This window comes from Cygnus atratus, chromosome 5 (genome assembly GCF_013377495.2).
Source record: "Cygnus atratus isolate AKBS03 ecotype Queensland, Australia chromosome 5, CAtr_DNAZoo_HiC_assembly, whole genome shotgun sequence".
Classification (NCBI taxonomy): Eukaryota; Metazoa; Chordata; class Aves; order Anseriformes; family Anatidae; genus Cygnus; species Cygnus atratus.
Window position 1 is genome coordinate 28,881,042 of NC_066366.1, and position 14,805 is coordinate 28,895,846.

The following is a 14,805-nucleotide window of genomic DNA, read 5'->3' on the forward strand; positions in this document are numbered from 1 at the left end:
AAAACCTGTAGAAAATATGACCTAATATTTACAGCTAACCTAACCACATCTAGATTGAAAATATGAAGTGTGCTTAAGAGAGGCTTTCCAGCCAGACAGGACTAATAACTCTTTACAATTCTGCCCAGTGGTAAATGATTTGAGAGCCTGTTCTGACAAGTCCCATGACAGAGATGAGTCATTCTTGGAGGATAAACAAATCTGCCCAGATATTAGATTCTGATATGCTCAATAGAGCCAAAGGTCAGAAGAGAGATGGCATGGCATGATGAAAAGATATTCTCCAGTGTTCACTGATGTATCAGCTTGGAGTTTCAGGGTTGTTCTCCACGTTTCCCTAGCAAAGCCGCCTTAGACCTATTGTAGCGAGAAACTTCGGTAACCTGGGGCTTTGGGCTTTCCGATTAGGTTTCTGTGCAGATGGAAGCAGAACAACGCTTAGCACAAAGCAGTCTCCTATGTGCATGCCACTACTAGATCTGCCTTGGCCAAACTTCCAAATTAGTACTTTTTGGATAGGCTGAGTCAGAGGCAACAGCTGCTCCTGCTGAAAGGATGAAAAATGAATCAGCTGCAGAAGGCTTATTAGTGAACGGAGGATGCCTACCAGGACGGAGCTTTACAGTGACTTGGCTAGCTTGGGATCTTTCCATACATGCATAGGAGGACAGGACTTCTTTCTGAACTCTAAAATTCTTGGTTCAGAACCCCTCTGAGGCTAGGGCAACCTCTGAGCAGATTGTACAGTCCAAAGTGTCCAGTCCCAGAAGGAACCATAGCAGAACTGGGGTTAGAAGGTAGGCATGAACTGGGCTGCTGGCTGAGGAGGAGCCGGGTGCTGTGTATTGTGGGTTAGCTGTGACTTCCAGAATTCCACCTTGCAGTGAATGGAGAGCAAAGGAGTCCTACAGCTGCCAGTGTTAGCAGCCAGCTGATGTGTGTCATCTGGAGCTCAAGGGGCCATGCTGGAGCCCACGATGGGGATGTATTTGGGGAAATTGCCATAGCAAGAGCTTATAATGCTTTATTAGCAAAAGGAACCTGTTTACTGTAGTGGACTGAAGCTCAGGGAAGGGCGGTGTTTTGTAGTCACGTGGAAATATGCAAGCAAATTATGCATCCTGTGGCACTGCTAAATTGCAGGTCTCTTGTCACTTGCTGTTAAATGAGTTTTGCTCTGCCCTATTCTGAAGGTATGTTCCCTTCAAAGGACTGTCTTCACCTTTTTTTTTTCTGATTTATTTCAATCAGATCAGTCAGCACAAGTCACTCAGCTCTGTCCTCCCAAAATCTGGTGTCCTAAATCAGCATGAACACCTGGTAGCTATGTTTTTTCTAGGTTATCTCCTCATTGTTTTGCTGAAGAGGTAGATGGTTTTCCAGAGCTGATAGTGTTTATCAGACCTTTATCCTAAAACAAACAAAAAAACCACTGCTGGGGTATTACTATGCTCAAATTGAAAACTCACCTAGGAACAGCCAAAGAAACAGCAGGGTAAACGTGCAGGTCACCTCTGAATTCAGACCAATTTTTAGGTTTGTAGGTTTCTGGAAAGTGGCGAGCAGAGACAAGATGAGAAATCAAAGCTGTGTGAAGAGCTAAGCTGAAGTTTAAAATTAGCACCAGTAATCGAGGACATGGGTGTTATATGAGTTCAAATGCCGTGCTAATGCCTTTTCTACTAAACTGCCTCTATGCAGTAGGTCCTGTTAGTTCCTGCGTAGCTGCCTGTTCCTTTTTTGAAAATATGTCAAACTATTTTGACAATTCTGTTATCTTCTTAAATAATCGTTTTGTTGTTGCAATGTAAAACAAGATCTAGAATTGGGTGAGTTGCCAGTGAGAGGACAGAACGCCCCTGCTGAGTGTTAACTGCCCCTGCCCGGTGTGGTGAACGTTTTTGGGCTCATTACATTTCTTACCAATTTGAAACTGAAGCCAGCGTCACTTTATTTGACTGAGAGAGTCCTCCTAACTTCTGAAAGGGAGGAAACAAAAAAATAAAAGGCTGGGTGCTGCCATTTGGGTGTGAGGGTTTGGGTTTCAAGAGCAGAATCCTGGACTCTGCAGATCATATAAAGTTGTTACAGCACTTGGTAATTTTCTTCTTCTAATGTGTGGCAGTGATTGTAGGGTGGCTGGAAGAAGGCATGGGGAGGCCAGAAGTGGCCTGGGTTAATAAAATGAAATTGATGCCACTTGGAAATCTCCATTGTGCCCACAGGGGAGAGCAGGTTTCTGTATTACACCGACTGTTCTGGAGCCACTGTACTGCTCACCCCACCGGCAGCCCAGGTGCAAACTGTTTTAAACTGTCCTGGCAGTGCTGGGTGCTGTGAAGTACTGCTCAGCTGCTTGGGATCTGTGCTGGACCGGGGCAAGCATCCCTAGTGGTGATGATAATTTTTGTGCAACAATAAGATTGCTTGATCATAAGAGCTCTTCTGCAGTTTTCCTTGTTTGTTTTCCCCCTCCTAATTAATGTTTCCAGAAATGGGTTTATCAGTCTCAGCTTTGTCCAAAAGCGTCAGGTTTTGGTTTTACAGTTTGGAGTTATCCTGAGGTCTGAAATACCCAGTCCAGATGAGAGCCCTGCTGTTGTGGTGGGCCCTGCGCAAGCATAACACGAAGCCAGCTCTGAACAACTTGGCAGTGTTTGTCTCGGAGCCTGTCAGGCTGAGTCATATGGATGGGAATGTGTCTGAGGGGAGCTCATTACAGGTGGGCCTATTATGGGGGAAACAATACCATTTTCATAGTGAAGCAGTACGCTTCCTCTGGAAGCAGATGCAGTCTGGTTTGCTGCTGGAGCGCAGGTGGGCTTTGGTTGCTGCTTTTCATTGCGGACATCTTCCCTTTGCATATCTGGCTCTTCTGTTAGCCCTGGATCTTGTCTTGTTTTCCCCTGCACAGCGTGGGGTCAGTGAAGTCTGTACCTCTGCTTTGGAGGGGGAAAGGAATTTGAAAAAGAGAAAATAGTTCCTTTTTTCTGCTAGAATTTTAATGAGGGATTTGTATAACTGAGCAGTGCTTTCTAAGGTGCAAACTTTTTTTTTTTTAAAAAAAAGCAAAACACTACACTTTATATTGAGACAGTGTGTAGCACTCTAGAAGCACCAGTGGCAGCTTCACGTAGCCCAAACATTTTGACTCTTGGAGAACATAAATAGAATTTGCATTTAAGAGCAAGATTTGATGCCAATGGTGCTCTTTTTAGGAGAGAGATAAGCCACTGGAAAATAAATGTATTTATAATGGAAAGGAAGACAAGACCCGTAATTAATGTGGCACTAGCAGGCTTCCTCCGTGGTTGACTAATCACAGCTGAGTGTTAATAAGCACAGAGTTTTTTTAAATACTGTTGTAACATGTTAATTAAGATAATTCGGCTCCATGTGTCTCTTGAGTTACCAGATGGCGACTGCATTGGTGGAAGGCTGCAATTAGTCTTTTCTTCCTTCCTTTTTTTCTCCCCCTGCCCTAAAAAAAAGTGTGGTGGGGGGGAGGCAGGGTGTTGGGGGAGAAAGGCAGCTTTGGCATATATGGGATGGCTGTGTGAGGGGTGCCTGTTACTGTACACAGCGAAAGTGCTTGTCTAATATGTCTAATTATATAAATGCACAGCTATATGATTATATATACAAATCTCTTTGCTTTGGTTTCTTCTCATTTACCCGCATTACAACATTAAGAAAAATAAGCCTCCTCTTCACAATGTGCCCTTGCTAGGGAGACTGTAATTTCCCAGTAAAGGTTCCCGTCCCCCTCGGTTTGATATTCTTGATATTCTGTCTCTGACTTCAGGGTAAGCAGCATCTGGAGCCAGTAAAGACAGAGAGCTTATTTTTCAGTGGACTTTGGCCTCTGCTCAATACACCGAGCCCAAAAGAGGGTTATGTTTTGCAGTGTGTTTTTAGGAAGGCTTAAAATATTTTAGGGGCAGGGTCGACTAGAAGTGTGCGTGCTCACAATAGAGGCCTTTTATTGACTTCTGCCTCCTGCAAGTAAAATATAGAGGCTCTTTAGCCTCAGCTGTTGTGACTGGGCTCCGGCAGCAGCTGCTGTCTCGGGCTTCTCCCTCTGGGAAATGACCCATCTGCTCATGTGCTAGAGAAAGCCAGCGTGCTGGAGAGGAGAAGGTTCAAAATCTCTTGTCCTGGTTCCAGTCCTCATCTCCACCCCAAAAATTATGGACAGGGGAAAACCTGGGCATCTGGTAATCTGTCTTTTAGTGTGAACGCCGTCTCCAGCTAGAAATGCAGAGGTCTTGCCTACTTCCAGCTGGCAGAGGCTAGCTTCAGTCTGGGTCCCTCTTCAGGTGTTGTATCTGCAGTTACTCTATTTGCATAGTTAAAATGTTAGCATGCTTGTGGGCAGTGAGGAGAAAAAAATAACATAAACCTTGAGCTACCTGAAAGGGCAGCAGAGCATGCTCTGCCTCTACCTGGAAGACCCTGTTTGTTAGGGAGGGGGCTTTCTAATGACTGCAGGAGACGTTTGTGTGTTGGAAGATAATTTTATGTGGGCTAAAACACATCCCCCAGTTGCTGGATGTTGGGAAAGGGTTGCGATTTGAGTACAATTCCCAGAGTGCAACCACAGAGCAGGTCGCTGCTGTGCTTCCCAGAGCCAGCCTGCCAAGAGAAACCCCAATCTAAAGCATGAGGCTCTTCACGTTCAGCACAGACCTGCAGTCACAATGGCATTTATCCACGGAATACCTGATGTGCCATTTCCTAGCCTGGTATTAGTATTAATCCAAATGCTTGAACTAGGGAGAACAGTGAAGGAGCAGAGGGTGCAGAGGGGGAAACAGCTGTGCTGAAAGCTTTCTCGTGCGTCCAGGCAAACATCACTGGTTGGAAACCCAAAGGTATTTAGCACTCAGAAATGGAGCTGTGCTCTGACAAGCTGGAGCGTGTGGGTGGAGGTACTGCTTTTGTATCTACCATCTTGTGCTTTTCCTAAAGCACATCCCCTCGTCACTGCTTTCTCAACAGGAAGGAAGGTGTGGGTGAGGAAGAGGCAGCAGTGTGATCAAAGCCTGTCTGGGTGCTTTTTCTCTGCAGGCCAGCTGCCTGGGTTATGGTTTTGCTTTGGCAAAAGATGGTGTTTATTTGATGTAGCTAGACTAAAAAGGGTATGAAATGATACAGGCGTGCTTCTTACTAAAATCCAACTGCTTCTGAGGCAGGGATTTCTGAAAGGGGCTTCTGCTGTTTGTATGTGTGCGCAGGGGAAGAGAAAAACAAGGACACTGTCTGGATTTCACACGGAAAGCAAAGCTGTCAGGTCCTTCTGCCCAGCCCTCCCATCATCTCCCTCTGTGCAGAAGACTCCCGGAACAAATACCAGTCCAGATGTGCGTGTGCCTGAAGGCCCTGGTTTAAAAGGAAAAATCCTCCCCCAAAGAGGGGCTCACAGAATTGTTTTGTTCTGCAGTCATTGTGTCACGCTGCAGCAGTGCTGGTTGTGCCTTGCTGCCCCTAAGGGTGGTGCAGTAGGAGGCTTTTGGGAGAGGGGCCTGGTAGCTGCCAGTGTGCTCTTTGAATCAAATAGGTGGTGGTGTTTTTTTCCTATTTTCCTACCCAAGGTGGCAAGCCACTCATAGCCCAGGCTCTTTAGGACATAGATGAAGTCTTCGTGAGAAAAGGAACTAACTTGGACTTTTTTTTTCTAGTTTTTCTCTTGGTATATAATGGGTTTTAAGTCCATCAAGTGCTAGGTAGTGATCTGTCCCCTAGTGAATGCAGGAAGATTTGGAACAACCACTTCCAAGGGGAAAAAAGCAAACAACAAACACCCTAAGTTTAAAAACCAAGCAGACTTTGACTTGCATGGAAACTTGCACAGGGTGTTCTGTTAGGTATAAGCTGAAGCACCGTGGCCTGTCTGCAGGCCCTGGGAGGCTGATGTGCTGTCTTTGTTGTTGCTCAAGATGCTGCTAAGAGAGCTGGGCAAATCTGGCTGGTTACCCTGCTGCTCGGCTAAGGACAGCAGTGACACTATTATCTGGTTGGGTCACATTCATGCTTCTCTGAGTACCAGTGACAGCGGTTGGGAGTATGCCCAATAAATTAAGATGTCCAGGGACTGGGCTAAGGGAGGGACAAATTGTTTCCTTATTGGCTTACTAAACAACCAGGAGATTAGCAGAGAGGTCAGGTAGTGCCCTGCTGGCAATAATTGAAACTCTGAAAAGAGAGAAAACAATGTCTCTCTTTCTATTAGCAAACACATCTAGAGCCCTTGCTAGCAGAGTTGTTCAGTGACTTCCTGAGGCGAAACTAATGTTCAGTGCCACTCCTGAGCAGGATCTGTGGGCAGGAGGGAATCCTCTGCTAGAATTACCAGACCCTCCGCAAGCCAAAATCAGCATTACTGCTGGTCTCTGGCTTGCACTTCTGGACCTCCATCTGGCTGCCTGCATCAGGCTGTCACGCTTCTGTTGTAAAAAAAAAAAAAAAAAAAAAAAAAAAAGCATTCTGGAAAAAAAAAAAAAAAAAGGCTTGTGTTGAATCTGAAAAACAAGTAACTGGAGGGGAAAAAACAAAAAGCTGATGGTGCAGGCCAATTCAGGGCACTAACTTGGGAGAAACAGTGAACTTAACCGTGTTGTTTTTAGCGTGGTGTTAATTAAACCTGAACCTAAGGTCTGAGATGCGGAAAATGGGCAGTCTCTGCAGAAGGCTTCAACTGCAGCTGGTGTTTCTGATCTCACATTTAACTGTGGCAGGACCTAGGCTGAAGAGGAGTAGAAAAGGAGGATTGCCCTCAAGAGTTCCTTAGAGACTGGGGCTTCTGAAGATCCTTGCCAGAAGTTAGTAATTGCTTTTGCAGTTCCCTCTGTCTTACTGAAGTGATGCAGACACGCAAATTATCCAAGCTGAAAATCAGAGGCCTGCATAGCAGGGACAAGTAATTGGAAGTTATTCCTTGTTGTGTTTATTTTGGATGCCTTTCTCGATGTGTTATGTTTCTATAGCTAGTGGCAAGTCCTGCCTGAGAGAATCAAGATGGACAAATTTCAGAGACCCAGAGACTCTTGTGGAGAAGTGCTCCTTACCACTGCAGGATTTGATGTGGCAAAATTTAGAAGACAGGCAAAGGCAGAGACTTCAGACCAGGAGGGAACCCATCTCTGTGACAGGAGATAGAGGCAAAAAGACACATTTTAAGGGAAGACAACCTTTCTTAAGCTGCTCAATGAAAATCCTACTTGTAGGACAGTCAAGATAGCACAGGAATGTTAGCATAAGTCTTCTAATCCCAGCATGAAGCAAATCACATATCCTCTAGTACAGGGACAATTTTAACTGGGTGCTTCTGTGTTCTCCTTGACAAAGATGTTTGCTCACCAGACTGGACACTTGGGTGCTGGTATGAATCAATCATGACAGGTTTGACCAGACTATCCGGGGGAATATTCATCTTGTTAGGTCAAGAGGGTGTTTTTTGTTTGTAGGATGACTTTGTTTGTAGGATGATTTGTACGGGTCTTACGAGGAGTGGCTGACAGAGCTGGAGGTGTTTAACTTGGAGAAGATAAGGCTCAGGGGAGACCTTATTGTACTTTACAGTTACCTTAAAGGAGGTTGTAGTGAGGTGGGCATCGGGCTCTTCTCCCAAGCACCAAGTGATAAGATGAGGGGAAATGGCCTCAGGTTGTGCCAGGGGAGGTTTAGTTTGGATATTAGGAGAAATTTTCATTACTGAAAGGGTTGTGCAGCATTGGAGTAGGCTGCCCAGGTCAGTGGTTGAGTCACCATCCCTGGAGATCTTCAAGAAACGTAAATGTAGAACTTAGTAGTGTGGTTTAGTGGTGGATGTTAATACTGGGTTAAAGGTTGGACTAGAAGATCTTAGAGTTTTTTCCCAACTTTAATGGTAACATTAGTTAAGTGACGTAAATCTTGATGATGAGGAAAAAGAAGAGCAGAGCTTAGTATCTTCCGGTTCTGGTTTTCATTTGAAAGGCCCAGGGATGCTAACATATCTGAATAGGGCACATGTTGAGGGGATCCAAGTGAGGAGTTGTCTTCTAGCCTGGGCAGCAGGGCTTCAGGCTGTTTAGTGTCAATGTGGTGGATAACTGAAACATACAGATCTGAAGGCTGGGCAGCAATCTGCCAGCCACCTGTTAAGAACAGTGCTAGCTTCTTGTTGGAGATTGTTACGGAAGTGGCCTGGTTTTCCCCCAGATTGCTTCCAATAAGCCTTAGCAGGCACTTGTGAGCTTCCTAGGATGCTGCTCTGAGGACTGTCAAACATGCTGGAGCACTTGTGTGGTCAGTGAGGAGTTTACCTGAGGCCTAGTCTTGCTTCCTCTTCAAATTGCTGGAATTCGGGCTTGACTCAAATAACAGCAGCTTTAACTTGTCAAAACTACTCCTATCCTAGCTTTAGTGACCTTTGTGCCTTGCTGTGGGGAAGTATAGGAAACCTACTGTACGTTCAGTGCAAAACATCCCTTTGTTACACAATGTTTTCCCAATCTGTCCACCCACGTAAGGTGAACAATGCAACGGCTTTTTCTCCCTTAGTTACAAACCTACAGTTATGTGCTCTAGCAGATGATTATTAGTATGTCTTGTTCTTTTTTTTTTTCTTTTAAGAATGTATTAAATTAAGGAGGATTTGGTTTTCAACTCTATGGGGTCAGACTACTCAGCAAAAAAAGGTGAGTGGCTGAAATACAGTTCAAGTGTTTGGTGCAGAAAGAGATATTTAAGACCCCTGATAGGATCTGAGAGACTTTGTTTAAAAAAAAAAAAAAAAAAAAGAAAAAGAAATGCAGAGTGCCAAAAAAAACCACAAGATTGTAGTGAGGTATCTGCCTTTGTTACCCTGGTACAGTACTAAATCTGCACAAAACAGGTCAGTACTCGGGAGCCTTTATATTTCTGTGGTAATTATCTGGTCAGATTTAAGAATATTTTAATTTTACATTGTGTGTGTAAATGGTTAGTATTGTATTTGTTCCTTGCCACATCAATCTGATTGTGTGTGGGCTTGGGAGATGTGCTCACCTCTGAATTTCACTCACAGAGATCAGGTGCATCCTCTGTGTTATGAGTATATAAACCCCTCACTCTGTTATCAAACGAAGTTCTCTTCTTGCATCTGTGGTATTGTCTGTGACCGTGGTTTGGTTTTGAGTAGCTTTTACGTTGTTAGAAATTGTCTGTAGCTCTGCCTCAGAGGGTGCTGGTGTGGTGACACTGCCTGTGGCTACAACAAAAACAAACAGTTCCTTGCAGTTTTGTGCTGCATATTGTCAAATTGTTAACTGTTACTCAAAGAACGTAAAAGTACTTAACCCTCCTTTCAAGGAGGGTGATATTCTTTCGTGTGACCTAGGCACAGAAAAATGGTGCTCACAGATGATTTGGTAGGAAAATGGGTGGAGGTGCATACTGGCTTAATATTTTTTCACTTATCTATTAAAAACCTTGTCTTGCATTTTGGTGGACAATATATTAAACACCTAATATTTTGGAACTGCAGTTGCAGAAACTCCAGTGCATAATTTTATTCTGCCAGTCAGTCTGGAAATGACAGTTTCTTTACCTCTGAACAGAGTTCACCGATGCCCCAAATGTTTAGTCTTCTCATCAGTTAGCTCCTTCCTGTTTTCCAGCAGCCTGTGTTGGCAGGGAACCAGCTCTCTTGGGAGATGTCATAAACTTCAGTACCTCTTGGAAACTGGGCCGTGGGGAGCAGCGCTCTGCTCTCTTTGCGCACAAGGCTGCAAAGTTCAAAACCACAGTTTCTTTGCATCCTCAGAGCATGATGAATCAGGAAGCTGGGAATAACTGCAAGCCTAGGATGTCAGTAACCTCCTAGGAAATCGATAATTTATGTAACTTGGCTGTATTTCTCTTCGCTGCCTGGCATGTATGTTTGTTTTAAGATGTCTCATAAGCTCTGGGGTACTTCCAAGAACATGTGTTTCAGGGAGGAAGGCGATGAAACTCCTGCATGTTTCTTAGTATCTCAAATACAAGCATATACCTTTGAGAATCTAGGCTGATGCTACTGAGAAGGAGGCGTATGTGGTTACAGTATCTGCTCTTAACAAAGTGTCAAAAATTCGTTAAGAGGAATTTTTATAACCTTTTGGGAACCTTCAATGTATCCACCATGTGCCACCCACCTTTGAACACTTGCAAGGAGTAAATTTGTCTGCCCTGGTTTTGCTGTGTCCTTTGAAATCTGCCCAGCCTTAATTGGGCTGAAAAATCCTCTCCATTGTTTAGTTCATGTGCCTCAGAAAGTGTTGGACAGTGTGCCAAATACCCAAACAGTAACGCTAGCCTGGGGCTAGGCCACACAGCAGCATGCAAACATCACTGGAGGTTAAAAGCAAGCAGCCTGTTTGGGAAGCGTGAGCTGGCAGAAGAGCTGGACCAGGCTGCCTGCTCCTGAGCCCTGTACTGAACCCTCGCAGCACAGCTGTGCTCTGAACTGCTCCTCTTCCCGTCTGCCTGCATCCTCCAGCGGCAGAGCCAGGATAAGCCTGTTCTTCTGTCACAGTGAAGGTGGAAACTATTTGTGATGTTCTTGGGTGCTGTGGTGTCAACCTAAGGGAGAAGAGGGAGGAAAAGGTGACTAATTCTGCAACCTCTTATTTTAAGAGGAGGACAAGTCAGGAATCAGCTGTTGGAATCAGCTAAAGCTCTGGTTTAGGGGCCTTGTGGAGCGTGTTGTTCCCAGCGTTGACCCTCTGTGGCGCCCAAAGGGCCGAGTCTGCTGCAGAAAGGCCCAGTTAGCCACATCTCCATATCTCTTCCCCTGACTGACAAAGGCCTTAAAAGCAGAGGGGCCAGCCTGCTCGGGCTCCTCCGGAAATGGGAAGCTCGTGTGCAGGTGTGGGAAAATTCCTGCTGGAGCAAGGTGGCGTGTGGGAGGCTCGGGTGGCTCCTGAGCGGTTCCAGATGCCTCCTGTGGCCTAAAGGTGCACAGGGAAGTTGTTCCTGGCTGCTGTGGTAACAGGAGGGTTTCCCCACAGCTCTCTGCCCGTTGCCCGGAGAGGTGCTTGTTAAATGGCTGAGGGTATTTCTGGTGCTCAGACGGGTCCTTGCGATTTAGCAGGAAACATCTCTGTCTTGCAGAAGCAGCACTTCTGCGTGTCTAAATGTGTAATGAGGCTGCGGCTTCAGCTGATCTGAAGTGTTGGACAGGCTTTAAGCTTTAGCCTCATAAGGTAAAGTGTTAAAACCCTGGTTGCAAAATTGGAAATGATTGCAGAAAGAAAAAATAAACGCAGAAGAGGCAACAGTTAACACTCATGAGGGACAGGACAGTGGCTTCTCTGAACCTTATTTAAGAATAAATCTCCTCAAGAACAAAGTCTTATTGAAAGGCTACTTCTTAGACCCCTGTTAACCTTTTCTCTCAAGAAGTAAATTGAATTGCAGTTACAAAGCTGGCAGAACTCATGCCAGAGGGTTATTGGCTTCACTCAGCACTTCATCCTGGGGTTTGCTGGCATTTACAAGGCGCTACCAATGATGCATTCACATGTGATTAGGTTCAAGGGTCACTCGCACTGCGGCAGTGTAGCAAATTTTTCCATAGTGAGCAAGTCTCTAAAGTTTTCTTACGCTTCTTAGGTCCTGCACAAAATCCAGTTAACTGAAGTTTGCCCAGTTGGGTTTCTCACCTGCAGGCAGAGCCTGCGATTGTGTGCTCCAGGGATTAATGCAGGCCTGGATGACCATGCTCTGGTAGAACAGGGAGGGTGGGTTGCTTGGTTTTCCATGCCCCAAAATATCTCTGGAGGGATCTTTGATGTATTTTCTTCCTGAACCTTGAGAAGCTGATCTGGATTTAAAGGGAAAAAAACTGGAATTCTCACTCCTTCAATTAGGTAAATACATAGCGTGGGAGTGTATTGGGGCAGTTCTGCAGAGTCACCGAGAGCTGCTAAAGGGGATGAAATCCTAAGCAACGCAAATATCCTGTTTTCAGTGCAGTTTCCTCATTTGTGGTTTGTTGTTTTTATTTGAATGGCAACTGAAAATTCTATGAGAAGTTTTCTCACACTTACTATGTCAGTACCCATTAGGATAAGGGAGATGCAAGAAGAAATGTAAAGTGTTTTCAGTACTTCAGACTTCCTGTAATAAGCAGAGGGTTGTTTTAGAAATATGTTTGTTAGTTGGTTTTTTTTTTTTTTTTTTTTTTTCAAATAGGCTAGAATATGTGGTCCTGCTGCAGCAAAGCTCTGTTCTCATACTGTTGTGGTATATCTGTATAAAATAGCTAAAATAAGGGATCTTATGAGTTTTCAGGGTACATTTTGGGGCAGCTCTGTATCTTGACATTGTATCCATAGCACAATGGAGTGCTTGCATCCTTCATTCATTTCAGTAGGAGGAGGTCTTGCCCTTTTTCCCCATCAGGCTTGGAAGGCTACTTGGGAAGCCTGGCTGTTAGCTTCTCCCCTCAGTCACTAGTGAAACAGCTGTAGGGAAAAGATAGCATCAAGGATTTTCTGGGCCTTTCTTGTACAGAATCCCAGTTGTAGCAAACTCATGCATCACTGTACAAAAATATCACCAGTTTGATGCCTGCCAGCTAGACTGTACAACCAGGATAACAAGCAGTACTTAGCAATCACAAAAGACATGTTGGAGGCGAAACTGAGCGGTGTTCTCTGCTGCTGTGTAACAATCCTTGGTTTTGGTAGTTTCTTCTCAATACAGAGAGCCTTCATAGGTGGAAGCTTGCCTGTGTGACACATCTGTTGTGCAGCAGATGTCTTCCTCTGAGATAACCTCTGTGATGCTTTCTCTTTTTCTAGATTGTCCCCAGCCACCACAACCTGAGAATGGAGGCTACAAATGCCACCCTAGTCCCTGCAACGACCCTCTGACTTCGGGCAGTGTCATAGAGTACCTGTGTGTTGAAGGCTACATGCTGAAAGGAGACTACAAATACCTGACCTGTAAGAATGGAGAGTGGAACCCCGCCATGGAAGTTAGCTGCAGACTCAGCCCAGGTGAGTACTCGCTCAGTCCAGTGGGACGGTCAGAGTTGCTCTTATATTGGCTTTTCAGATTCTCCCTAGATAGTCGATGTTGTGCTGAGGCAGTCCATACAGCTGCACTCATTGCTCCAGCAATTCCATGAATGTAACTCACAATTACAGCCCTTTATTAAAAATGCCCCTTCTGTAACAGCCCATCAAATGCAAGCTCAGAGTCAGTCATGCAAGGAGACATCCCACGGGAAGGAGTGTAAAGGAGGCAATGTGTTACTGAGGTGGAGTCTCTTTGGCAGCTCTCATCCCAGAAGCGGGGCAGGCCCTAAAACTGAAGCATTTTCCATGCTGTCCCTCTTCGCCTCTGATGGATTTGACAGTACCCTCCTGTCCGCATATGTGAGAGTATGTAGAGCTGATACCCTGCTTTGCAAACAAGTTAACTAACTGTTGGCCTCCTGTGGCAGAGCTTCATGGTGCTGCTTTGCACTGTACTGGCAGGAAAGGACATTGCTGACAAATGATTTCTGCTTCTCTCCATATGGAAGTGCACAGCTTTTGTTTTGTGGGTCTCTCCCAGCTGAACAGGAATTCCTCCATCAAAGCAGGAAAGTAAAAAGATTTGCAGGAAAATGTTCATAATATAGCTCTTAGTTGCCAGCTGTTCTGCTTTTAAAAGCGTGTGTACTGGATAAAAGGAGAAGGCCCTCCCCTCTTCAGCTTTGGCCTGCTGGTAGAGTTCTAAAGCTCATCCTGAGACAGCAAGATGTGTGCTCTGGGATTTTGTCTTGTAATCCCTAAAGCAAAATTTGTTAGCCTAATCAGAAGGAAACAAACATCATCTTCAGGCCCCTTGTGGAGCTCACTGCATATCTGTGAACTCTGGAACATCGTGTCCTGTCCCAAACACGCTGTCATCTTGGTGTCTCTGTCACAGCCACTCCAATAGCCCCTTCCTGTGACCTACAAGGAAGGGGAACTGGGAGTTCACCTGGCAGCAACTAGATCCCGAAGAGGCTTTTCGAATTCAGCATAGGCTTCCTTTCTATAGTGGTCCCCCTTCCCCTTGCTGCACCCAGGCGGCAGAAGAAAGCTTTGCAAGTCAAGCTCCCTGCATGGCATTCCTGCATAGTAGCACTTGGTTTACATCAGGGCTAAGGGAGTTGTGTTGTGATGAGCAGCAGTCCCTCAGATTTCTTTAGCATCCTGTAGGGTTGGTGGCCTTGTAAAAAAAAAAAAAAAAAAAAAAAAAAAAAAAAAACGGGGCTTCAAAAGCCTGGCCAAGTGAAGAAGCTATTGTTTTGACAGCACAGTCTTTGCAACAACTGTTTGGGGTCAGAGTCAGCTGAGGTTTAACTAGCAGGTCTCTTTCACAGAGCAAAAAGGAGGAGGAGGGCAACTGTAGAGAGAAGAGTGATAGGTCTTTAAATGACTGGTAATGGGTAACATCCCACTTGTTCTGTAAGGAGTAAATGAAATCCCAAGCAGTTATCAAATGTTTTGTGTAGCTCTGAGCACAACAGTCCCATAGCCTTCCAGCAGTTTCTTTTATGAGTTAGTGAGCATCTTGCTGGAAACTGAGAAGGTGGATGTGCTGAAGTGTACCCTGCATGGTGAGCAGTTTTACAGCATTGTGTACTGATACTGAAAATAGAGCACCCCTATCTGCTTACCCTCTTCCCTGTCAGTGTACTCAAAGTGCCCTGAGTAATCATGAAAACGGAAATCCTTACTCAGACCTATTTACCAGAGGGAAAAATGTACATTAGACGTTTTTTCCTGGGGCTGGTTCAAGCTAATTTTGAACCTGTTTTCC

General features: G+C 45.1%; 1 protein-coding gene across 7 annotated transcripts in view; it reads left to right on the forward strand.

Annotated features, from left to right (window-relative positions):
• SUSD6 (sushi domain containing 6) overlaps window positions 1–14,805 on the forward strand; it is a 78,056-nt gene that overhangs the window by 56,237 nt on the left and 7,014 nt on the right. For all 7 annotated transcript variants that reach the window (XM_035539081.2, XM_035539092.2, XM_035539085.2 and 4 more), the window contains one exon: window positions 12,810–13,007. In XM_035539081.2, the coding sequence (XP_035394974.1) occupies window positions 12,810–13,007 (198 nt within the window). The remainder of the gene's footprint in view (window positions 1–12,809; window positions 13,008–14,805) is intronic.